We start from the raw sequence: 24,525 nt of genomic DNA on the forward strand, positions 1-24,525 counted from the left end.
ACCTGCTGGCTGCTCTTTCCTTGGAATTTGGTTTTCTCGACCATCTCCGTCGCGCCTTCCTCTGGATTACTCTGCACACGACTGTGCGTATCGTCATTTCACGTGCATTGACTGACTAGTTTTGCCCCAAACAGGCAGTTGCAAGAGCAAAGGACCGTCAGTCGGAGCGGCTTTGTTTTCATATCCTCGTAACGTTTTGGCCCCCGTCTCCAGTTCCGCGTTGATGGTTCCTCGTTCGTAGTTCTCCGCTTCCGTCTGATGACCCGCGGCCAAGACATACCAGCTTTGACCATGGCAGTCAATCTGGCCGGCCGTCTACTTCATGTCTTTGCGCTCCCTCTTCCCTCGGTTCCCTTGGCTGGTCGTGCCTTCCTGTTTTGTATGCCAACACTTGCCAACACCTGCCAACACCTGCCAACATAATCCACACCAAGTCTCATAGCACATAGCACATACAGCTAACCACACCAATCATTCCATTCATTCCATTTACTATTACTCCTTTTGCTCCGCTGTGCCCCAGAACGGCGCCTTGCTTGTTTGGGACTTAAGCTGAACCATCATCTACATCACTTAAGTGCAAACCCTCCCTCATGGACCCTGCATTTACACACCGGTACGGCCTGTCCGACAACGGCTTCCTGCCACCCCAGCTGCCACTGGCCACGCTGCCCGACCCGTACTACGCACCATGGGAGGCCATCATCCGCCAACTGCCGGCCCTGCTGCAGGCAAACCGTCTGCGGAACGAGGTCGACCGGCTGCCCATCCTGTCGGTGCATGCCCTGCGGTCCGAGCCTGAGTGGCGCCGGGCGTACGTGATCCTGGCCTTTCTGACGCACGCGTACATCTGGGGCGACGACGTCGTGGCGGACGTCCTGCCTCCATGCATTGCCGTGCCCCTGCTGGCCGTCGCCGACCACTTGGAACTGCCGCCCGTGGCCACCTATGCGGCGCTGAACCTGTGGAACTTTACCACTGAGGGGGCCGGCGACATTCCCTTTGACCAGCTCGACCGCCTGCGCGCCCTCCACACCTTCACGGGCACCGAGTCCGAGTCGTGGTTCTATGTTGTGTCGGTCGCCATGGAGTACCGTGCGGCCAAGATCGTGCCTGTCTTGCTGGACGCCCAGACTGCCAGCACAGACGACGACATCCCAAAAGTGACGGCCGCCCTCCGCCGGTTTGTCCCCTGCGTCCAGGACATCGGCCGCCTCCTCGACCGCATGCACGAGCGCTGCGACCCGTCCGTCTTCTTCTTTCAGATTCGGCCCTTTCTCGCGGGCAGCAAGCACATGGCCGCGCAAGGTCTGCCCCAGGGCGTGTTCTACGACGAGGGCGACGGCTGCGGCGCCTGGCGGCAGCTGCGCGGCGGCAGCAACGGCCAGAGCGCGCTTCTCCAGTTCTTTGACATTGTGCTGGGCGTCGAGCACACCTCGAATGGTTGTCACGGGCCCGGCGCCAACGACAACGCCCGAGAACAAGGCTTCCACGAAGAAGTTCGCGGTTACATGCCGGGCCCGCACCGGCGGTTCCTGGAACACGTCGCTGCGAGGCCGAGCATCCGACACTTTGTCATGCAGGCCACACAAGGTGCGGCGCTGACCGACGACCAGAGGCAGCTGGCCGCAGCATTCGAGGACACGACAAAGGCGTTGGCCGCGTTCCGCGACAAGCACCTGGCCATCGTCGCGCGGTACATCATCCTCCCGTCGCGCCAGAAGGCCGCCGTGGAGGCAAAGACCACAGCAGCCGACGAGTCTGCCCCCAAACTGAGAGGGTTGGCGCACATGCCCTCGAGAACAGACGGCGCCGAGATTCTCACGGGCACCGGTGGAACGGAGCTCATGCCGTTTTTGAAGCAGACGCGCGACGAAACGCTCCAGGCAGGGGTCTTGATGGCACCCATGTCACGAGACGACTAACGAAGTATGATGCTATGTTAATCAGCTAATAAAATCGTTTGCATAATGGACACCTTTCAAATACACGGCTTGTATTTTTTACATGCAAAGTAAACACGTTGCACTCCGTGGTTGTTGGTCATGTTACGTCCAAGAGGTCCGGCATCAAGTCGTGCCGCACGAGAATGGTCCTTCCGATGGAAAAGTCTCCGCCCACCGGTAAGTCTCCGCCCACCGGTAAGTCTCCGGATGCGCCGTCATTTGAACCACTGCCTGATTTTCGATGTCGGCCAAAATTCCCCGACCGCCGCATCCTTTAGTATCACCACAAAAGTGGACCACAAATACAGAGTAGCGGAGACAAAACAACGAGGAAAAGGAGGGTAATTGAAAATGTTCCTGACCTACTGTGCACATGTGCAATAGTATGGTGTGACCTGCTGCCTGAGCTTGGCAAGACGAAGTCGTAGCAAATACAAAACACGGACTTGCGCTCCCCAACGAAGCGCCTTTCGTCTGTCCTGCTTGCAGCATCACAGCCCAACATGGTTGCGGCAAACACACCCACACAACTCCCGCTCACAATGCGCGCCTGGGTCTACCAGACCGGCAAGGGCGGCATCGAAAACACGCTCAAACTGATTCCCGACTACCCTGTGCCCAGCCATTTCCGCACTCTGGAGGCCCCGCCGCCGGGCCAAAGCGACGCCGTGCTGGTGCGCATCCTGGCCGCCTCCCTCAACCCCGTCGACTACAAGCTCGTCGAGCTTCCCTTGGTGGGCGGCTTCCTCCAAAAGACACCGGCCACGCCCGCCGTCGACTTTTGCGGCCGCGTTGTGCGTGTCGGCACCAGTACCACCACCTTGAAAAAAGGCCAGCTCGTCGCTGGCAAGCTCCCGCCACAGCCCCAGCACGGCGCCTTGGCCGACTATGCCCTGGCGCACTCGGTGAACGTCGTGCCGGTTCCGGACGGCGTCTCGGTCGAGCAGGCCGCCACGATTGGCCTCGCCGGAGCGACGGCGTGGACCGCGCTGGTCCCGCAGATCGAGGCCGCCCAGGCACGCAACAACACGGCGACGGGGCGCGGGCGTGACCGTGACACACCTCTGCGCGTGTTTGTCAACGGCGGCAGCGGCGGCATCGGGAGCTTTGCCATCCCCCTCGCCAAAGCCCGCGGCTGCCACGTCACGGCGACCTGCTCGGCCGCCAGCGCCCACCTCGTCCGCGACGTCCTTGGCGCCGACGACGTCATTGACTACCGCACGACCGACGTGGCCGACGCCCTCGTCCAAAAGACAAACGAGGCCGGCCGCCCCTACGACGTGGCCGTCGACGTCGTCGGCATGCGCTTTGGCCTCTACAAAGCCGCCGACGCCTTCCTCGCGGCCGGCGCCGCGTTCCCGCGCATCGGCATGGAGCCCGGCACGATCAAAGACGCCGTCGCCATCGTGTACCGGCCGACCCTCCTGGGCGGCGGCCGCCATGCATCGCCGTTCGTGACCGGCCGCGCCACGCCCGACATCTTGCGCGGGCTCCTCGACCTGATGGCGCAGGGCCAGCTGACGGTGCCGCTGGACGGCGGAGCGGCCGTGCCCTTTGAAGATGTGCCGCGGGCCTATGCACGGCTCAAGACGCAGCGGACGCAGGGCAAAATTGTGGTGCGTGTGGCGGAGGATACTAGGGGATGACAGAGGTGAATTGGTCGGGGCGGCACGTTGTATAACCAGTGTGTCTATATTATTATTGCCGCCGGATGGACGGTTATCTAAGTGCACGTCGGATGTTTGCAGATGAATTGCTTTTCAGTGCTACACTTTTAGTATGGATAGGAACAAAGCAACAGAGGGTGTAATATCACAATTACTATCCTGATAATTACGTTTTTTTTTTTTTTTTTTTTTTAAGAAAACAAAACCCAGTTAAACCAAGTTGACATTAATAATAAGTTTCATTATAAACAGCAATTCACCTGTTATGTACTTTGACATAGCACTTTAGTAAATAACGGCTGTGTCGTTGTCAACCAAAAGTCCAAAAAAAATAAAAAATTAAGGTCCTACCCGGAATCGAACCGGGGCTACTGGAAATTCAGATTTTCGGAGAAATCAGAATCCAATGTCCTAACCGCTAGACTATAGGACCATTTGTTATTGGATATGAAGTTACACTTTCGCAACTATATATGGGCAGCTAGCTGTACGTGTCCCATATTAATCTCGGCAACATTCAACACTTTGACAGTCTTCCTCTGTCCAAACTAAGGACTACCAACGGATGCATGCGACAGTCTCGACAATTCAAGAAGAAGCCTCATAACGCGTTTGTCTCACAGCTGATCGTTCGCAACCAATATTTATAGTTTCTATTCCATCTGTAGTACAACTGTTGATGGTTTTTCGTGCCTCTCATTCTCTTGCTTGAGTTGAGCTGTGTCCTTTGCCTCACAAAACCGGCACAACGTGGTTTTACGTGGGGGATTAAAGTCGTCCCGCTAAACTGAATGAATCGGGATCAAACGAGCGAGGGAAATCGTGCAGTCGCATGTCGCACAGGAGGCACACTGAGGGCCAAGTGTCGTGCGTAGGTTGTTCCATGTCACGTCTCACTCCGGCCCTCCCTCTTCTTTTGTCCGTATCTCCAGAGGGCGCACTCGTGTATTTCCGACTGTCCTTTGTCTCCAAGTCCAAGAACGGCCAAGGCTGCTCACCTTATATGTCGTACTCGGGATCCCCATTTCTCCCCTCCTCCACCTCCGCGATCCCCACCGTCGCCTCCAATACAGCCGCCTTGGGTGGACGATAACTGCCGCCTTCTGTCTCCTTCCCCTCTTGCGGCCCAGATTCTTCCCCGGACGCTCGTCGCATCGCTCGCGGTTTGCTGGATTAACAAAGTACCTTGCGATTGTTTTATTTGAGACGTTGTGCACGCACTCGAACGTGTAGGAATTATTTGTGTTGGTTTAGTCTTTATCAATACGTGTACCGCGTGCCACTGCGTCATCACTGATTGAATTGTATTCTGCTGTACGACAACAGATCACTCTCGACTGCCCGACGTCCCGTATCCCCCGCCAATTGGCAAATCTTCTTCGGAGGCATTGGTATTGGCCCGCCACTCCAAGTCCGTTCCCTATTTTACTTTGTCGATTCTTGCACATATAGCCCAGGCGGGCCCGTCCTCAACCACTGTCACTTGACTCATCTGTCCCATTTTCCTTCACGAACCCGTCCCAGCGACGCCCTCGAGACGAACCCTCCTCAGAGTCTTTGGCTGACCTGCACTCTCGCCTTTCCCCTGTCCCGTGTCCATATTTCCGGCACGCTTAGTCTGCCCCATCTTTGGTTTGGAAGCCGATTCTTCTGTGCATGCTGTCTCTATGTATCCGTGGTTCCCTCGTTCCGTTTCTTAGGCGACTGGAGCGACATATAATCCTGTCGACAGCGGCACAAACAATTCGACGCCGCTAAAAGCTTCACCAGCTACACCGCACCCCACATACATTCGACACCACTTTCAACAAGTACACACGACACCGCGCACACCACCGAACACAATGGCAGCCGCCGACCAGCCGTTCCAGAAGATCAAGCTGGTGCGCATCGCGCACGTCTTCTACAAGCACAAGGACCCGAAGGCGGCCATCCAGTTTCTGCACGACTTTGGCTTCAGCCACGAGAAGACGGCCGGCCACCGCACGTACTTCCGGGGCTACGGCACGCAGCCGTTTGTCGTCTGCGTGGAGGCGGCCGACGAGACGGCCTGGGGCGGCGCCTGCTTCGAGGTCGAGACGGCCGAGGACCTGGAGCGCGCCGCGACGCAGCTGCCGGCCGCGGTCAGGGCCACCGCCGTGTACGACTTGGCCGACATTGATGCGCCGGGCGGCGGCCGGGGCGTGACGTTTTACGACCCGGTCGACGGGTTTCCGTTCCACCTGGTGCACGGCCAGACCAGGGTGGCGGCGCGCGACCCCAACTTCCCCATCGTGCACCTCAACTACCCGGCCGAGAAGAACCGGCCCGTCAACCGGTTCCAGCGGTTCGAGAAGCGGCCGGCGCCCGTGCACAAGCTGGGCCACTTTGGCATGTGCGTGACCGACTTTGCGCAGTCGTACGACTTTTACGCGACGCACTTTAACTTTTTCCCGTCGGAGCTGGTGCATGACGACAGCGGCACCAACCACACCGTCTTCTTCCGGCTCGACCGCGGCGACGAGCAGGTCGACCACCACACGTTCTTCTTGTTCCAGGGCCCCCGGTGGCACGTGCACCACACGTCGTACGAGACGCACGACTTTGACACGCAGGTGCTCGGCCACGACTGGCTGCGGGCCAAGGGCTACACGAACTGCTGGGGCGTCGGCCGCCACGTCATGGGCAGCCAGATCTTCGACTACTGGTTCGACCCGGCCCAGTTCATCCTCGAGCACTACGTGGATGGCGACCTGCTCGACATGTCGGAGCCGACACACGTCACGCTGGAAAAGGACGCACACTTGCACGTCTGGGGTGAGTGCGGGACGCAGATTATGGATACACTGATTGCTTTCTTCCTTGGTATGACTCCTTTTGTTAACAGTCAGCACAGGCCCCGACGTTCCGCCCACGTTCCTCGTTTAGAGCAGCAAAGCACAATACCTGTCCTTGCAGAAACAGGATATGCCCGCTCTGTACCGGAACGTTTCACAGCGAGACAGTTTGGAAAAAAGGAAAGGCGATACTTTTTATTCATGACGACAATAGGGACGCAGAAGCGGTGAAAGAGAGAGCCGGCCAAACACAATGTATTTTCGGCGTACTCCGCACGACTTGCTTCCAAAGCGTGTTACAAACATTGTGTCATGAAACGTTTATAACGTAGCTAATAGCCATGGAGAATGGCCAATAGTGTCAAATCCTCGTGATATTCGTCCTCCAGGGCGAACCGTGGACTCAAGCCAAATCCGCATTCGACTTCTCTGGGTGCCAGTGGGACCCCGGCAGTGGGATGTTGACGTCATGGTAGGACGGTATGAACCGATTCGGCCGGCGTTCCGTCGCCGGCGAATGCTGCCTCGACGTCGGCGTCGGCAAGGCCGCCCTTGTAGGGGTCGCGGTCGCCCAGGACCTGCCGCACCAGCCAGGGCGCCAGGTTGCAGTAGACGGTGCTGTGCATCCGGAAGCCCTTGAGGTCCTCGAGCGTGCACAGCACGGTGACCAGGTCCATGTACATGCAGCAGGCTTCGTGAAACGAAGCTTGCATTTAGTCCTCCTCCTCGCTCAGCACATAAAACTCGTACCGGTCCCAGATGCAGTCGCGCACGTCGAGGTGGAGCGTGAGGCGCGGGAGGTCCATGTTGTCGCGGATGAAGGCGATGAGCGGTGCCCATGCAGTGTCGCCGCGGCGGGGGTCGTAGGTCCACGCCCCGGAGGACACCACACGCTGTCCGTCTGCGTTGTCGTGGCGGGCGTAGAATGCGCGGCTCGATTTTCTCCACCAGGAAAACTGCTCTCCCGAGCGCTTCCAAGGTCATGGCAAACGTGTCGCTCTCGTAGGCAAAGGCGGTCTTGGCATACAAGACGTCGTGGGCGGCTTCGCGGTACATTTGGCGGCAAACCAGGAAGAGCTCGACGGGCAGGATGACACACGTGCAGTGCGTCGACACGGACGCATAGTAGCGCGGACAGCAGCACTCCATGCGCACGGCCGTGCAGTTGTTGCAGCAGGGGGCGCCGAGGACGATTGTGCTGCGGAACAGCGGGCGGCGGTCGCGGAACGTCACCTCTCCGACACGGCCGAGATCGGTGTACTGGAGGATCTTGATGCGGAGCTCGGCAGGTAGGCGGTAGAATGGGAAGATGTGTCTGGATTCCGTTTTCTGTGTGGCTGTCGCGTCCGTGGTGTCCGTGGTGTCCGTGGCAGTCGTTCTCGTATCGGCACCCGTCGTGAGAGCCAGGATGGCTTGCTGGGCTACTGCCCTGAGATCAAAATCCCGTCGCCGCCGGCCAAGTCGGATGGTGCACTCCCTCAATCGTGATGCAGGCAGAACGGCCCGCTTCAACGGAGCAACCACTCTCTCGGCCGTCTCGACGCTGCCCACGTCGCTGATGACTGTCAGGCCCAGGAGCGGCTTGTCTTGTGGGTACGTTTTGAGGGCCGCCCCCCAAACGTGCGCTGCTGCTACGGTCGAGTCGCCGGAGCCATCTGCCCGTCGGCACGGTCGGATCGCATGTTGCAGAACCGGCAGCAACCCATTGCCGCGCCGCCCTCCACATGTTCAAACGGGCTCGTGCGGTACCGATACGTGAAACCTGTCTCGTCATGGCCCAGCGGACACGGCCAGCAGTTGAGCCGCACCAAGAGCGAGCCCATGCTCGCCAGCCTCACTAGGCAACCCAACAACGCAGCCAGCGGAAGTTGCTTGTGGTTCCTGTTTCCTGCTTCCTGAGTCCGGGCTCCTTATATCAAATCATTTCCAGTGCGATCGTGCACATGTACTTCTGCTGATCGTAAAAAGTGGCGACGAGAGTAGTTGTTTTTATTGACCAATCGAGCTGGAAGAAATGTCTCTGTTTACGCCGGAGGTGCCAAGTAAGATCGCCGTAGATGGCTGTGAATGCAGTGTAGATAAATGAACTTATGCTAAATCTGCTATCTGCACTGTCCCGAGAGACACCCATCGCCTAATGTGAGCCACTTAACGCTAACTTTCATTTTGCAACCAACAACAACTTTAATTAACGTCGCCTCTCAACGTTCCGGTCAACCGTCACTACCATGAGCGACAGTACATCGACGCAGGCACAACCGCCGGCCTACCCGTTCCCGGCCGGCTCTGTATTTGCAGACGGGCACCCGCTGCCGCGCCTCGTCGTCTTCGACCTCGACTACACGCTGTGGCCGTTTTGGGTGGACACGCATGTCGTCGCGCCAATCAAGATCAAAGCAGCGGACGCGGCGGTCGACGAGGCCGTGGCTCGACGGCGGCGAGCAAGGAAGCTGCGCGACGCAATAGCCGCAGGCAAAGCAGGCGCGGGCGCTGACGTGTCTGCACCTGGATCTCCATCTGCTTCTGATTTTACGCCCGTGACCGTGGTCGACAAGTACGGCGAGTCGTTTGCCTTTTACCGCGACGTGCCGCACGTGCTGCACGCCCTGCCGACGGCAGGCATCCGCATGGGCGTGGCGAGCCGGACGTCGGCGCCGGAGCTGGGGCGGGCGATGCTGCAGCTGCTTCGGGTGCCGCAGGGGACGGGTGCGAACAAAAGCGATCGAGACGGAGGTGCAGACGACAACACCGGCGCCGGCGGGGTTGCGGCCATCACGCTGTTTGATGCCGGCCTCGAGATCTACCCGACCAACAAGCTGCGGCACATGGAGGCGCTGCAGACGCGCACCCAGATCGCCTACGAAGACTTTTTGTTCTTCGACGACGAGAGCCGCAACCGCAACGTGGAGACGCTGGGCGTCACCATGTTTCTCGTGCGCGACGGCGTGACGTGGGACGCCGTGGAAAAGGGCGTGCGCGCATGGCGGCGGCGGCACGGCCACAGTGGCGGCGAGCGGCCGGGCAAGGAAAAAAACGGAAAGGTGGGCGACGGCGAAGGAAGCGACTACGAGTACGCATACTAGAGAAGGCGGTACGATCTCACGACGTCGCATAGATGGTAAACATAGACGAAACACGAGACTAATTGATGCATGGCAAGCTCTACTTTGTGTATATATGTAGTGTAAGAGATGGCGCGCCGGCATAGACAACAAAGACAAGATCGCGTCCGATGGACCTCAGACAGTCCAATGTGGCCCCAATACATGGAAGATGCAACTAAAATAGCAAAGGAAAGCAAAATATTAGGTGTATCCAAGATGCGAAGACATAAAGAAATGGAAAAAGAGATCTGGGAATCAAAGTAGCGAGTGGCGTGGCGAGAGGTTCGACGAGACCGGCGAAACAGCCGTCCCCTACGACGCCGCCGTGGGCGCAACAGCCGCCGTCTCCGTCTTGGCGCCTGTGCTCTTTTCCGAGAGGGACAGGTTCTGGATGTCGGCCAGGGGCGCCGCAGCAGCGTCCTCGGCAGCCGCCACGGCGTGACCGTTGCCCTCGGCGGCCGGCTGGGGCGGGGGCGGCGCCTCGGCCGCTTCCTCAAAGGCGACTTGCTCGTCGTCGTTCTCGTCCTCGGCCTCGGCCGCCGCCTTCGTCTCCGGCTCGCCCTTGTAGTGTCGCGGCAGCGTGCACACGCGCACCTGCCGCTCGACCTGGTTCTCGCTGCCGACGGCAATGCACTCGACGCGGTCGTCGTCGTCGTCGGCGTTGTCGTTGCCATGGCCCGCCGCGCGGGGCAGGGGCCGCCAATACAGCGGCCCCTGGGGGAAGGTGTCGAAGCCGGGCGCCCAGGCGGCGCGCGCGCGGATGGCCGGGTCGAGGTTGGGCATCGCGCCCCAGCTAAAGTCGAGCTCGCCGCCGTAGGCCTTGGGGATGTTCTGGATGTCGATAAAGGTCAGGAGGGTCGGCAGGACCTCGTGGTGGCCGAGAATAAAAATCTTGGAGACGGTGACGGGGTCGAACCAGCGCTTGATCCAGCCCCAGACGGTCGAGAAGAACATGGGCGCGCCGATGATGAAGATGCGGTCCAGCGTCTCCGGGTAGTGCGCCGTCGCCAGCGTGCTGGCCGCCTGCATGTGGCCCTTGAGGTTCCAGAACTGCCGCAGGCTGACGCCCGACACGTCCACAATGTTGGTGCTCAGCGTGATGGGCGTCGTCGCCGCAAAGTCGCGGTCCGGCATCTGCGTGCACAGCGGCTGCGCAAACCGCGTCAGGTTCTCGTACAGCGCAAACAGCCGCAGCAGCTTGGCCGGCGTCTTGCCGTCGCCCGTCGCCTTCGAGTAGGTGTTGTGCGCCGTCTTCTCGTACGCCGCAATCGTCTTGCTGTCCAGGTGCCGAATCTCAAACAGGTACAGCGGAATGCCGCGCCGGTCTCGCCGGCCCGTCCACTGCGGGTACAGCCGCCGGCTCTGCTCGTACGCCTCCAGGTCGATCGTGTCGTAGAGCACGTCCAGGTGGTTGTCCGCGCGCCAGTCCTCCGTCTCCTGGAACTGCTTGTACGCGTCCGCCACCACCCACCGCCGCGCCCGCAGGAACCGCAGCAGCGTCGGGTCGTCGTGCGACGCCGGCGCCGTGTCCGTCCGCGGCGTGTAGGCGCCCTGCTCGGCCAGGTACGCCTTGAACTCGCCAAACGCCGCCGCCTCCGCCTCGCTCAGGTACCCGAGGTGGCCGTGCGGGTAGCCGTACTCGACCGCCGCCGCCGCGGCATTCTGCTGCTTGCTGTGCGACACATGGTTGCTGTGCTTCTGGCTGCGGTGCGAGTGCGCGTTGGACGGCGTCTTGGTGATGTGGCCGCCGTCGTCGGCCGAGACCGAATCGCGTGTCATTGTGAGGGGGAAAAGGGGGTGGGAAAGGAAGGGGGAGGTTGAGTCGGCCGGGAAACAGAGGAAGACGCTGTGAGAATGGCCGTAGCGGATGTGTCGGAAACGAGAGTCGGATGACGACCGAGTGGACAAGAGTAAATGCCGTCTGGAGTTGGAGGACAGAACGACGAGGGTGGAAGAAGAAAAGAGCGGTCGGGGAGGTCGGTGAGAATGGTGAGAAGTCCAGTTCAGCTGAGCAGTCGGCGGATGCAGGTTGTGGGGGCCCATATGAAAAAAAAAAAAAAAAAAAAGTCTAAATTACAGCGTGCTAGTGGCAGTGGCAACGGGGCTCGGGAGGTGAAACGACCCGAAATAGCGGGTTGGCGGGCAGACAGCGCTGTAATTACACTTCAAGGACCTGCCAAAACGTGTCAGGGGGGGTCCACCCAACCAGTTTTTGAAAAGCGGTGGCAGATATCATCCCTTTCATCACCTTCACGTTCCTTTGTATGTTCTTAGCTGGCCTGCATCTCTTGCTCCTCCGATTTCTCGGCCGTTGGTAGTGGAGAGCCCCTGTCAAGCCCAAGCGCCCTACATGCAGCCCCCGAATGCCCTGGAGTGTTGTCATGCGGGTCAGCTAGGGATGCCGTTACCGGCGCTAGTGTCACTGAGCAGTGATGTTACCTTTTTAAAAGTTTAAATATATATATACAGCAGAAGCTCCTTTTGTCGGCCTTGCGCGTGCCTGGTCGACCCTCTATTATAATTGATACAATAATCAATTTAGAACAGAAGGATAAATGTCGCAGATGCGAATATTTCTTTTTCCATAGACATTGTTTCCTGGTTTCATCTGGCTGCGTGATATACGGCATTTACTAACGCGCTGTTTGTTCACAGCATAGACTTAATTCAGCAGGTATTCGTCGTTTCCACGAGTCTATTCAGGACTATGTAACATAGCTGCTTTGTCGACACGGAACAGAGATGTTGTGTGGGCATATTTGTTTTGCCGGCACGACTCAAACGGAAACTGAATACACGGGTCGCTAAAGCATTCTCCTTCTATGCCTTCACCACCCGGTCAACAAACTTGACAATGGCCGTGTTCGTCTCCACGGGCCGCTCCCAATACACCGCGTGGCCCGCCTCCGGCACGCGCACCACATCCAGACGCGGGAACGTCTCCTGGAACATGGCAACCAAGGCGTCTGGCTTCACGACCTCTTCCTGGTCGCCGACGATGAAGAGGGCGTCGTAGTGGGGAATGGCGGCCAGCAGCTTGGCCGGGTTTTGGGCGTGCTTGGTCTGGCTGTGGAGGCGGACCGTGGTGGGCGTCGTGGTCACAGTGCCGATGAGCGCCGACCGGAGGGTGTAGGACATCGCTTCGCGGTTGGGCTTCCAGACGCAGAGGTCGAGAAAGTCGGCTATGATTTGGCCGTGTGTGTCGCCTGTGGAAGCTTCTTTGATCGGCTGATAATACTTGCCCACGGAGGGGAAGTTGACTTTGGGAAACTAGTTGTAGTCAGTAGACCGAGGACGAAGCAAGCGGGAAACGAAAAGCGACCGAAGACAGGTCAAAACAGAGCGTAAGCGTACCAGTTCCATATAGGGCACGCCGGCGAGATAGATCAGGCCGGCGATGAGATGGCCAAAGTCGTGCTCGAAGACGTCCGAAATAATGGTGCATCCGGCACTCCAGCCCGCAGCAAAGACCTTGGAGGCGCCGTAATAGGCGCAGACTGCAGCAAAGTCTTGGGCGTAGCACAACGACGTCCACTGCTCGTCTTTGGACGGCGAGTCGGACCGGCCCTGCCCACGGGGTTCGTAGGTGATCTGCGAAAGCGTGTAAATAATGACAGCGCAGTAGGCAGCCATGGTAAACATGCAAGGAATGCCTCACCAGACAGTACTTGGACAGCAACTCCTCGTCACGGAACTGGAGGTCAAAGAGAAGCGCCGAACTGGCAAAGCCGGGGATAAAGACAATGGCCGGTGCCTCCTTGGCAGAACGGCCGGCCTGGGCCGCCCAGATCTTTAGGCCATCGGCCGACTCGACCTGCGGTTCGTGCGTGTCGAGAGCGAACATGGTGTGTGCGTGTGCGTGTATAATCTATGACTATGAACTGACACTGAAACAATGACGTGCAGAAGAGGGCCATAAAAGAGTAAAGTATAACACGTTCGTCTGCTAATAAACAAAATCGTTTACCCAACGAACGGCATACCATTCGTGTATTTATATTTACTCATCTCGAATGCCTTGCCGAGGCTTAGCCCGAAGCTCTCCACATCTGGTTGTTCGTTTGTGGCATACAGCACAGCCGCCATGAGGGCGAACGCGGGAGGGGATTGCTGGATTGCTACCAATCCTGCGGTAACAGGCTTTTGGTCCACCGGAATACGACGTATTATATCATGTCGACCCTGAATTGTAAGCCACGGGAGCCGTAAAACTCGCACCACGCCGTTGGAGCAACCAACTTCATCCCCTGTCCAGATTTCCTGTCCCCTCCCCGTTCTGCTGCAGATCGCCGTATCCGCTTAACTCCGCCTTTCAATCCCCGAGCGCGAATGGCGTCGGAGAGATGATGTGCTCCCCACATCGTACGGGTTCCGTGTCGCTTGTGTGGAGTGTGCAGTTGTGTGGTGACGCAAAATACGTCGTATTGCGCAATGCACGCTCGGGCGGGATTGTACATGTACGCCAAAGTGACTACGTTTTGCGCTTTGGCCGACATGGCCAGGCCCTTGTAGAAATTTGTTGTGTTTTCTCGGTTTTTAAAAAAGACAACACAGATAGCTTACCGGTGCGATACGGACTCCGCTGGAGCCGCAATTTGTTCTCTGTTCTCGGGACGACAAAGAAACTGTTTTCGAATTGTACGAATCAACACGACGTAACAGAAATATCCAAAAAGGTGACATGTCCATAAAAGTAACAAAATTATTGACCCTCTGGTCACATAGAATGGCAAGTATGGCCTGCATGGAATTCCATACCGGAGATAAAATGAAGATAAGCTTAACATTTTGTCTCCGGCTGTCTCACGCTTTTACTCCGTGTTCCTCTCCAACAATTTATGCTGACACCAAGCGGGGGCAATCGTTTTCCCGGCGCCAACGGTGCTACGTTGACCCGGTGTAGCTGCAATATAGATGTTCCTGGAATCGACCATGATGTAATTTTCCACTTAAATTACTTGGAGAAGCTATACTTGACGCATATAAACCTTGCGTTTTCATATTCATTGCATTCTGTCCACGTTCCTGTTCAATGAAGCGTATCCCACTCTCAAAAAACAGACCAATTTCTGCTTTTAGGACAAGTTGGCAGGGTAGATCTCTGCAGCTGGATCGTGCGTGCGTGACTTGAAGCTGTGGCCTAATGCGTGGCCTCGGACGCTTCAGGTGCGATCGGGGGTGAACCATCTCTGCCGTGGTTGGAAAGTTGTACTTTCTTGGCTGGAATCGTACTGATGGTGCTATCGGACTTGACTGAGTCGCGGTCCTGGGCCTTATCCTCTACCTCTTCCTTTACCTCTTCCTTTGCCTCTTCCTTTGCCTCTTCCTTTACCTCACCCTTTACCTCATCCTTTACCTCATCCTTTACCTCATCCTTCACCTCATCCTTCACCTCATCCTCCACCTCATCCTTTGCCTTATCCTTTATTTTTTCCTTGATCTTGGCAGAGTACACTTGGCCGTCTGCAGAGATCACGGCTACAACGGTCATGATGTAATCAATTTCGTTGCTGTTGGGCTTTTTGACTCTGGGCCGGGCAGCGACTGCCTCAAGAATGGCACCCTGTTGCTGCCAAACCGTGCGACCCGCGAGCAGCAAACTCAGTCTGTCTCCTGCCTCGGTGCGCGTGTGGACGAGCAGGTCATCCCGCGTGCCGCTGATGCCAACAACGTAGTCATCATCCTCCCCGGCCCCATATACCTCTGTACATGTGAATTCGACATCGTCGACATGATCGAGACGGTAGATGGTCGGTTTCCGAGTCGATTGGGGGGTTGACGAAGAGGATGCCGCGTTGTTGTTGTTGTTGTTGTTGTTGTTGTTCGTACCGTGGCCAGCATCTTTAGACAGAATGTAGAGCGTCGTGCCCGCCCATGCAAGGTCGGCAATTTCAAACGGAAACGCATGATCATAAGGCTGTGTGGACAATGAGATGCGCTTCGGTTTCCGGTTGTCACCACCCAGCGAGATATATGATGTGGTCTGTGTAGGCTCTGTGTTGGTCTTGTCGTGACTCAGAAAAGCTACATCGCGGGTGTGGCCATCTTGCGGCGTGACAGGCTGCCCATACTTTCGGTTTGAGACCACTCGCGCCGCCACGGCCGTCACCAATCCGTGCCCGTGAATGGCACTACTATATCTACCCCCACCGGTGAACCGCTGATCCCAGGCATATGGTGCGTGCTGTGAAACAATGACGATTCGCCCGAAAGGGGTTAGGGTAAATTGAGTAAAGGGATAAGGGCACTCAAGGGCCGTTGGCAGCTCGTCGAGGTTAAGCCGATGGAGGTACACCGCGTACTTTTGATCTTCCGAGCGTAATGGACCCCGGTCCGACATGAACACAATGTAGCCTCCTTTTTCGGACCATTTCGGCGAGCGGTCGTCAAATGAACCGTCCGTAACGCGTCGCGCCGAGTGTTGTTTGCCCGCGTAGGCCATCCAGATGCTGGACGTGAAAGTCCACTCGCTGGTGTCAGCCTCCGTTGTTTCCGTTGTTTCCTCAATTTCCACTGCTTCCCCCGTTTCCGTTGCCCTGACTCTTCTTGCTCTTTTTCGAATCTGGTATGCCACCTTTCTGCCATTTGGGGCGATGCAGAGTCTTGTCGGCCGACCCAGATCGCCGCTGTCGTCCTGCTCCATATGCTTTAGCTCGTCTTGCTTCGTTGAGTTTGGCGATGGGTTTTGGGAGTTGCACAGTCTTGCACCTGTAGGTGCGATGTTGAAGAATGCTTTAATGCGTTCGTCCTTGAACCTCTCGACATCATTTGGATAATCTGTGCAACTGTCGAGAATACGCAATTGCGGCACAGCAAGGGATGCGATTGCACGTGGTACTCGGGCCACGCCGGGTATTCGCATGCCCACCCGCCACCAACATACAAATTGGTCGAACCAACAGCCATTGAATTTATCCTGAGACTCTTGGTCCAACGGTATCTTTTTGCATTTGCCCGCCCGAGATCGGGCTCCACACCGGTCTCTCATCGCGGCCCCTAGGGGCCAGAGCCTGAGAAATATCGGCATTTTGGGCCTTTCTACTACGACCCCGTGCCGTGTTGGCACGGTCCTCATTATTAAGGGGTCACGGTGCCTGAAAAGGCCAACGATTGTTTCTGCGGCCCGAATATATGGCCGACTGTTGGATCTCTGAGTGCACGACGGGAGAAACGGGTACATTGACTCTACTGCCACCTTTGTATCTACCAACAACACACTCCAAAAGCATTCTCATGTGCTAGCAGAGGGCGTTAGGTGGTTTTCTCCATAGGAAATAATTTTTAAATAGGAATATCTCCCGTAATACTGAGACACACATTAAATACCTCCGGCTATAGACTTCATGAATTTATAGAAGTATGCCATGTGTCTGTTGGATATACCACACATGCGCATGCAGTTCGTTGGTGTTTTATCAATGGAGCATACAAAATACCTTTGAATTCGAGAACGTTACTTGTCAATATATAAACAATGCTGTACAGCACCTACATTGAGGAATGTCGGCCATGGCACTCACCCAATGTCATAATTAAGACTCCGCCTATTCCGCACAACTGCAGAGAACAGTGACCGCCATGTTTTTTCGCCGCGCAACGACGCTCGTGCTGCTGTGCACATTGCCAACCAAGGCAGCGCGACTTGACACACGAAATCGAAAGTTTACCAATCAGACTGCGGAAGCCGAAATCTCCGTATTCAACCACTCTCTTGCGGTGCTGGCTGGTCAGTCCATTGGCGCTTCCACGCCCAACTCGCAGCCCGGGCCACTACTATGCCCCACGGGTATTTGTGCAGATGTATGTTTATAGTCGACAATAAACGAGGTGGACTACCATTCGACTGACTCTTTGAATAGGACTCCTGTATGTGTGCCCAAGCTCAATCATCATGGACTGTTGTCATATAAGTCATCTATACAGACTGGGTGCGTACTAACCATGTGCCTAAGGTTGTGGAAGCAATGGAAAGTGCGGCTTTGAAGAAGAGAATTGCGGTGCTGGATGTGTGAGCAACTGCAATGCCACCGCCATGTGCGGCCGCAAGAGTTTGGGCGGCAACTTGGCATGTGGCATGAATCTATGCTGTTCTTACTCGGGCTGGTGTGGTTATGAGGTATGACGGTTCCTCCGTAATCTCCATGCACACAACAACACATTTTTGCTGACATGGCTTTCTAGGACGTCCATTGTCAACACTCTGAGGGATTCGGGGCCGGAAAGGGGGACTGCCAAAAAGGCATAGGATATTGTGGTGATCCAGGTATGTTTCTATGACCATCGTGCCCATTGTACCTTCATCCTTCGTGCCTTCCATTCTAGTTCATTTGCTGCTGTCACCCTTATTTATTTGTTTGCGCTCATTCGCTCCTACCTGTTACCATTTCACCTTTTCTTGGCTCCTTCCTTGTTGTGTTCCATCGTATCATTGCCCCTTCCAATTTTGGTAATTTGCCTCTTTCCTTTCAAACTATTGTGTTGACGTCGAACAAGCTCCCAAAATGCCCAAGGCTGTCGGCGGCAACTCTGCATCCGGTCGCAAAATTGGCTACTGGCAAAGCTCCAACGTCCACAAGCGCCAGTATAAAGATGGCAAGTTCAAGTGCCCTCCCGTCCGACCAGGCGACATTCCTCTTGATACCAATATTCCCCTCGGTGGCCGTTGGACGCATTTATACTATGCTTTTGGTGCGATCAACCCGAAGACCTTTCATATCGTCGATGATCCAGCCAAGGCACCTTTGTACACGGAATTTACTGCCCTCAAATATCGACCAAATGGGCCACAGACTTGGATCGCCGTCGGTGGATTCGATTTCAGTGACCCCGGCGTAGATCCGGATGCAGAGACCGACACCGCACCGGATGTGTCCACACACAGCACCTGGAGCGACATGGCAATGACGACGGACCGTCGAACAGCATTCATACAATCGCTTATTGCCTTTATGGACAAATACGGCTTTCAGGGCATTGATCTCGATTGGGAGTATCCCGTCTCCGAGGATCGTGGTGGACGTCCAGAGGATACCGAAAATTTCGTGTCTCTAGTTCGCGAGATGCGACAGGTCTTCGGCACGAAATACGGCATCAGTGTGGCTTTGGCGCCCGATTTCTGGTACCTACGTTGTAAGTTGGGTGTAACCTTGACTCATTTGACTTCCTTCGGAGTGTTACCCTCTGACAGTGATAGACTTCGATGCTGTCGCCATGCAACCGTATGTCGACTGGTTCGGCTTTATGGCATACGATCTCCATGGTGTTTGTAAGTATCCAATGCTTCTTGCCCTTACACTCGGTCACTAGATTTTCGCTTACACAGGTATGTACAGGGGCATCGGACAGCAAAAGTAAACTCGTCAGAGGCCATACAGATGCCGACGAAATCTACAAAGACATAATCCCACTTTCCTTTGGCGGCCTGGATTTTAAGAAAATCAACTTTGGCATGGCAATCTACGGGCGAGGGTTTACGCTGGCAGACCCGAAATGCCGAGCCATGGACGGGGCCTGCTCATGGACAGGTGGAAACGAGGCTGGTATTTGCACCGACTTTTCTGGTGTCTTATCATACGATGAGATTCAGCAAAAGATCTTAGATGCCCAGCGCCAGAACCGGCCAGGCCCGACCCTGGACCCTACAACAATGATGAAATATCTCACATGGGGCGACAAGCAGCAAAATTGGATCGGATATGATGACCAAGAGACTTGGCAGCTCAAGAAGACAAATCTGGCCGACAAATTTGGATTTGGTGGGTTTGGCAGATTTTGTCATCTCTTGACGCTTTGATCGTCTTGGAAAGAAAATACTGACCAGGTCTTCATCCAGGTGGTACTATGTTTTGGTCAGTTGATTTCAGTAAGTACTAGCGATGAACCCTACCTGCAACCTTCGAGGCCTCACTATCCTAATAATTGATGCAGTGGGCCAGGGTATGAATATATCGGATGTGTACATTGATCCTGCACTGGTTTGCCAGGATGGAAACACTGGCAACCGCATCGCATCTTGCCATCAACCGTGTCGTTTGATTATGCCCCAATGTGCCATCCCCACGACAACCGTGACGGCCACATATACCATCACATTCGAGGTTTACCAGGGTCCGTCTTCGACTCCTACCGAGACAATGACCACGGAAGTCACAGTTACGACAGCCTCCATCTCGTTCTCGCCTGTTTACGTCGGCGGTGGCCGTAATGGAGGTGACACATTTACCCCCGTTCCCATCATTCCTATGCCATCCATGATTCTTTCTGTGACCCCAACTGCCGGTGGCACTGTGACAACCCGTACAGTCACCCTGCCTAACTGGCCTACGACAGGCCAGTGGCCACCCCCCGGCGGAGTCACTAACCAGGACCCTTGGCAAGCGCCCACGCACAGCGATGCAAGCAGCAGCACGTCAACACAAGAACCCTTTGCTCCTCCTCCGCCGCTATACCCGATAACGGGCCCTACAGACCCTCCAGTACCCAAGGAGACAGTTTTCAGAACGACCGAGAAGACCGAGACGACCAGCACGACAACAGCTGCGGCTGTCATCATGACATGGCCACCAGGTGTAATAGAACCTACAGACAACGACGATGACGATATCATACCATGCCATGCATGGTTCCTTACCGTATGTTTGAGTGACACTGCCGTTGACACGTATTGAACGGTACAACCACAAATAAGCTCTGTTTAACAAGTCAAGTTTTGCTTCTCCTGGCCCGGGTTCGATTTCAAGGGCTTTAAATTGAACTTTCCAATACCACCTGGTCTTTACATGTGAGTACAAATAAATCGCAAGTCGAGCTAATCTACACACTGATTACGTTGGCAGTTTTCCACCTCCCGATCCTCCTGCTATTAAACCACCCCCAGGCGTGAACATTGATCTGAAACCCGAGCCACACATCACTCTGACGTACGTCACTCGTATCTGCTGCCATGACTGGAGAAACAAATCATATTTGAGATATTTTTACTAGGCCGTGACTTGGCACTGGTTCACAGCTAAACAATGTCGATAGACGTGGCAAGGACAACAAATGGACCACGCCGCAGCGGAGTGACCAAACTAGTTCCTGCGCACACAGTACCACGGTGTATGATACGGCAATATCCGTGACGGCGACGGTAACAATTAGCGGAAAGAGCACATGGACATCGACAGCTACAGTGCGGTCAACGCAGATTCCTCGGACCGGTTGTCACTTACAGGCCACGGCCACAACCGGCCAAACATTTGTGACAAACACTAACTGCCCACATGCCAGAGGTATCGTAGCCTTTGAACGCAAAAACAGGGAAGATGACAGTAATTCAGATGGTAGTGATCCAGATGATAGTGATTCGGACAGTAGTGAGTGGGGCGACCATCAGCTCTATTCCGCTCAGAGACATGCCAACAATAAATCTCTTGGCCATGATGATAACCTTAGCCAATCAAGACCTGGTAAGAATATCAGAAAATCTACCAGCCGACGATATCCATCAGCACCGCAAGCTCCACACAGACGGGAAGAAAACAATGACATCGACATTGACTGTTGGTTTGGTCATTATGGTATACTGTTGCCAGCGGATCCCTTTAACGTCGTCGACATTGATCGGCTTCTAGATGACTACAAAGCAAATCGGAATCTCCAGTTCACCAAGATATGGGCACCATCGCATCGAGGGTTCACAGCAGGTTACTTTTTGGAGGATGCTACGATACGGCTCGAAAATGAATTAATAGCGCTTCGGAATAGTGGAATCGTAAGTACAGCGTCCCGACTTGTTTTATTGTCCCTGAAACCGAGGCCCAATCTCTCTGGATGACGGCCATACTAAACAGTCCCGTATTTTTGTCTAGCTACGACCTTTTTTTTTCGTAAATCACTACCAATTTAGTGACTCATCGGATGGATCACTGGGCGGATCGCTGCGACGACGAACCAGACCAGCGAAGTCATGCAATATCACAGAAACAAAAGCACAAAATAGAGAGCAGGAAGTAAGGCGCAGTACAAACGTCGTCGCCAAATCTGGTTCGTGGAGCGCATCTCAGGTCTCAGTTCCTAGAGGCGTTCGATGGCCAAACGACCAATCCCGCATAGGGAATGACTACAACTATTATTACCACCCATCCGCTGGCCAGGGTCAAAACATATATATTTGTGAGGTTGAAGATATTCCTTGGCACGCCCATACAGTAAGCATAAACGTCATCGCCGCCACTCTCTGTTCTCGATTAGTACACTCTGACCACGTTGGACAGGAATTTTCAAACGTCCAATTACGCAACTTGCCAGTACGTGCATACGGTGTCCGTGGGGGGCCAGTCTTCACCGGCGACGGTTACCACGAGCCCCTGGTTCACGAGGAACGCCATGCCTCACAAGTGGCGGCCATGGCTGTCGGTCAACAATTAGGCATCGCCAAACGCGCCAACTTGTGGACATCAACGGCTGGCGCAGAATCATTTATAGAAGGCGATGTTCTTGAAGGTGCATTCTGGTTGAATGACGCTTTAGTGGAAATCCTCGAAAGCATCGCTTCACAAAATAACGCCCGTACCGCCGTCCTCAGCATTTCCTTTGACTCCAAGTTGTCTGGAAACCCCGCGATGATAAGTCTTGATCTTATGGGAAGTAAGTCTATACTGCGGCAAAGATCGTTGTGTGTTGCATACTTTGCGTTGCCTTGACGCTGACAGTCATTTTCTGTTTTGTTTCGACCCTCCCTTACAGCTGCCATCTTGTTCGAGTTTTACAAGCTAAATATCCCCATTGTTATGTCATCGGGAAACATCTTTAATGAGGACCCGGCAATACTGTGGCCGCCCATCCTTGCATATGAAAATTATAGAGGATATAATAGCATTCCCGGAACGCCAAATAGGAACGAACTCAGAAACTTTGCAAACTCCATCATGTTGGTCGGTGCCACTACAAAAAACGGTCCCAAAGCCGATTTCAGCCAGTTCAGTTCCCTTGTTCAGCTACACGCGCCAGCGAAGGCGTTATGGGCTGTTCGAGCCCCGGAACATGGCAATGGTCTCATCGAGACAAACAACGCAGAAGTACGGGGGACGTCGTATGGTAAGACTGATGCAAATCGATAATGGCGCGCATATTGAATAGTGGCTCTATTCGTCATATCCTGAGTCCAGTGATCATGTAACACAAAATCTCTAACACCGTAGGCAGCCGCACCGCAGGTCGCTGGCCTGATTGCCTACTTCAGAGCACTTCCAAACGCAGATCTCCAAAAACGACTTAGTGACGTACGAACATTGGTATGTTTCTTTCTATTTATGTTTCAATTTTCTGACTGCATATGATTATTTGGGCGTACACCGTGACGTTGTATGTCTTTCTCTCCGACAAGAACAGCTCGTGTCAGCATTGAGCAGCTACATTAACGATTCACACCGTAGAAATATTTCCTGGGCAAATTGGCACGCGTCTTGAACGTCATGCCTGGCCTCCCAATGCCACCTAAGTACAAAGCGAGATTTCCCGAAACACTGATGGTCCGGACGATATGGAATGGCCAGCTGCCCGAAGACTTGTCATGTCTCGTACAAGAGGATATCGACAAAATGACACAGGCACAGAGGAACGTGTGTCCCGACATTAAAGACGACAGGTTCTGGAACGACGCAAAATACTGGAACGCCATCAGCACCACGGATGATAACGACAAGGGCCAGGCCATTGAGTGGCAACCAGGCGAACCTGGACCGCTATGCTCGGCAGCCGCCCCGTCAACTACTCCGTCGAAGGGCTCCGGGCGGGGAACTCTTCCTCCAGAGCTTAATGGTCGCGCACCGCAAATTGTCCTAGGACCAGGCCAGTGTGGTGCAGGCTGCAACAGTGACTGGTACTGCGACGATTCGCCAGACGGAGTGCCACCGTTTTACCGAGACCCCAAAGATCCGGTTTGTTTTGTTCTTTCTCCTTTTTTGTCTCTGCGATGCTGTGGCTGTCAGGAACGCTCAAGACACTTTCCCTATTTAGTTATTTCCCGTCCTGAATTTTGACAGCTAACACTCCGGCCTGATAGAACAAGGGCAACCCGTATTTGGGCATTCTTCCAGTGCCGATACCGATCCCGACTCCACTGCCGTCAACGGCGCCCCAAGTCCGGCATTGCCATTTCCATATCACAAAAATATTCACGTACACGACATTGATCGCACCTACGAGTCCAACATTGTCTCAGCTCAGCTGTACAAGCTATGACCCCAACAACGCCAACACTGTCCTCGGTACCAAAAATATCGGCACTGCGAGTGGGAATAAGCTGGTCTGGTCGGCTTCTCAGTCCAGGCTGCCCGCTGATATTCACTTTGCGCTATCCAGCTGCCTTGTTCCGCGGAGCATGAATTTCCGCCGCGGAGTGGACGGCACGGATGATACGGACAGTACAGACAGTGTGGACGGAGTTGACAGTGCGGACGGTACGGATGGTGTAGACGGTGTGGACGGCTCAGACGATACACCGTTAGAGTCCGACAACTGTGTAATCACGTTTACGACCAGCGGCCACACCTGGTCGACGGACGACCGCGATTCGTCAAAGGCAGCGTATTGCAACGTGGGCAAATACTCGGGTCATTTGGTACGTTCCTCTTTCCATAACACCCTTTCATTTCTTTGCTCGTGGTAGTAATGAGTACTGACCAGCCTTGCTTTTCGTTCTTGCAGACCCAGGACATGGACTGTTTTTACACATGCTAGATATGACGGCGGGCGAGAAACGGGCTCCGACGGCTGTGTGTCCGCGTGCAAGAATACCAAGAGAACCATCTGGTTTAGATACGACTAGGCTGGCTTTAATTGAACGCTGCCGTTGCTCCGTCGGCGATACCTGTGTCGTTATGTGGCCAACGCCCCGGACTTTTTTATCAAAGTGTTTATTTTGGAAGTGTTTGATATATTTTAGTTATGTTATTACGATAATTATATTTATATTCATAGGGATCTTATTTTTTCGTAAAAGAAGAAT

At 54.9% G+C, this 24,525-nt stretch overlaps 10 protein-coding genes and 1 non-coding gene across 11 annotated transcripts; 5 read left to right on the forward strand and 6 right to left on the reverse strand.

Annotated features, from left to right (window-relative positions):
• Window positions 1-593: 593 nt before the first annotated feature.
• SPBR_00651 (indoleamine 2,3-dioxygenase) lies at window positions 594-1,925 on the forward strand (the record flags this gene model as incomplete). Its single annotated transcript, XM_040758970.1, has 1 exon — window positions 594-1,925. One exon carries the CDS (start codon window positions 594-596, stop codon window positions 1,923-1,925), a length of 1,332 nt encoding a protein of 443 aa, XP_040617907.1.
• A 563-nt stretch (window positions 1,926-2,488) lies between these two features.
• SPBR_00773 (zinc alcohol dehydrogenase) lies at window positions 2,489-3,592 on the forward strand (the record flags this gene model as incomplete). The annotated part of the gene is made up of 1 exon (XM_040759092.1): window positions 2,489-3,592. The coding sequence occupies one exon, from the start codon at window positions 2,489-2,491 to the stop codon at window positions 3,590-3,592; it is 1,104 nt and encodes a 367-aa protein (XP_040617908.1).
• Window positions 3,593-3,955: 363 nt separating this feature from the next.
• Window positions 3,956-4,046, reverse strand: SPBR_09532. The gene has a single exon. It is a non-coding gene; the product is annotated as a tRNA-Gln (tRNA).
• Window positions 4,047-5,457: 1,411 nt separating this feature from the next.
• SPBR_00803 (oxidoreductase) lies at window positions 5,458-6,520 on the forward strand (the record flags this gene model as incomplete). The annotated part of the gene is made up of 2 exons (XM_040759122.1): window positions 5,458-6,409; window positions 6,489-6,520. 2 exons carry the CDS (start codon window positions 5,458-5,460, stop codon window positions 6,518-6,520), a joined length of 984 nt encoding a protein of 327 aa, XP_040617909.1.
• A 376-nt stretch (window positions 6,521-6,896) lies between these two features.
• On the reverse strand, window positions 6,897-7,112 carry SPBR_01166 (uncharacterized protein; the record flags this gene model as incomplete). The annotated part of the gene is made up of 1 exon (XM_040759482.1): window positions 6,897-7,112. One exon carries the CDS (start codon window positions 7,110-7,112, stop codon window positions 6,897-6,899), a length of 216 nt encoding a protein of 71 aa, XP_040617910.1.
• Window positions 7,113-7,142: 30 nt separating this feature from the next.
• Window positions 7,143-8,252, reverse strand: SPBR_00772 (uncharacterized protein; the record flags this gene model as incomplete). The annotated part of the gene is made up of 3 exons (XM_040759091.1): window positions 7,143-7,322; window positions 7,378-8,084; window positions 8,132-8,252. The coding sequence occupies 3 exons, from the start codon at window positions 8,250-8,252 to the stop codon at window positions 7,143-7,145; spliced, it is 1,008 nt and encodes a 335-aa protein (XP_040617911.1).
• A 405-nt stretch (window positions 8,253-8,657) lies between these two features.
• Window positions 8,658-9,512, forward strand: SPBR_00925 (magnesium dependent phosphatase; the record flags this gene model as incomplete). Its single annotated transcript, XM_040759244.1, has 1 exon — window positions 8,658-9,512. One exon carries the CDS (start codon window positions 8,658-8,660, stop codon window positions 9,510-9,512), a length of 855 nt encoding a protein of 284 aa, XP_040617912.1.
• Window positions 9,513-9,845: 333 nt separating this feature from the next.
• On the reverse strand, window positions 9,846-11,312 carry SPBR_00572 (cellular retinaldehyde-binding protein/triple function protein; the record flags this gene model as incomplete). Its single annotated transcript, XM_040758891.1, has 1 exon — window positions 9,846-11,312. One exon carries the CDS (start codon window positions 11,310-11,312, stop codon window positions 9,846-9,848), a length of 1,467 nt encoding a protein of 488 aa, XP_040617913.1.
• A 1,041-nt stretch (window positions 11,313-12,353) lies between these two features.
• On the reverse strand, window positions 12,354-13,377 carry SPBR_00823 (uncharacterized protein; the record flags this gene model as incomplete). The annotated part of the gene is made up of 3 exons (XM_040759142.1): window positions 12,354-12,803; window positions 12,888-13,124; window positions 13,192-13,377. The coding sequence occupies 3 exons, from the start codon at window positions 13,375-13,377 to the stop codon at window positions 12,354-12,356; spliced, it is 873 nt and encodes a 290-aa protein (XP_040617914.1).
• Window positions 13,378-14,673: 1,296 nt separating this feature from the next.
• Window positions 14,674-15,975, reverse strand: SPBR_00664 (uncharacterized protein; the record flags this gene model as incomplete). Its single annotated transcript, XM_040758983.1, has 1 exon — window positions 14,674-15,975. The coding sequence occupies one exon, from the start codon at window positions 15,973-15,975 to the stop codon at window positions 14,674-14,676; it is 1,302 nt and encodes a 433-aa protein (XP_040617915.1).
• A 2,059-nt stretch (window positions 15,976-18,034) lies between these two features.
• On the forward strand, window positions 18,035-24,257 carry SPBR_00013 (uncharacterized protein; the record flags this gene model as incomplete). The annotated part of the gene is made up of 14 exons (XM_040758334.1): window positions 18,035-18,662; window positions 18,727-18,798; window positions 18,866-19,288; window positions 19,366-19,395; window positions 19,461-19,640; window positions 19,686-19,742; window positions 19,836-20,164; window positions 20,273-20,313; window positions 20,369-20,452; window positions 20,559-20,664; window positions 23,132-23,455; window positions 23,581-23,696; window positions 23,754-24,138; window positions 24,225-24,257. 14 exons carry the CDS (start codon window positions 18,035-18,037, stop codon window positions 24,255-24,257), a joined length of 2,808 nt encoding a protein of 935 aa, XP_040617916.1.
• Between the last annotated feature and the right edge of the window lie 268 nt (window positions 24,258-24,525).

This window comes from Sporothrix brasiliensis (genome assembly GCF_000820605.1).
Source record: "Sporothrix brasiliensis 5110 chromosome Unknown Cont19, whole genome shotgun sequence".
In the NCBI taxonomy this organism is placed as follows: domain Eukaryota; kingdom Fungi; phylum Ascomycota; class Sordariomycetes; order Ophiostomatales; family Ophiostomataceae; genus Sporothrix; species Sporothrix brasiliensis.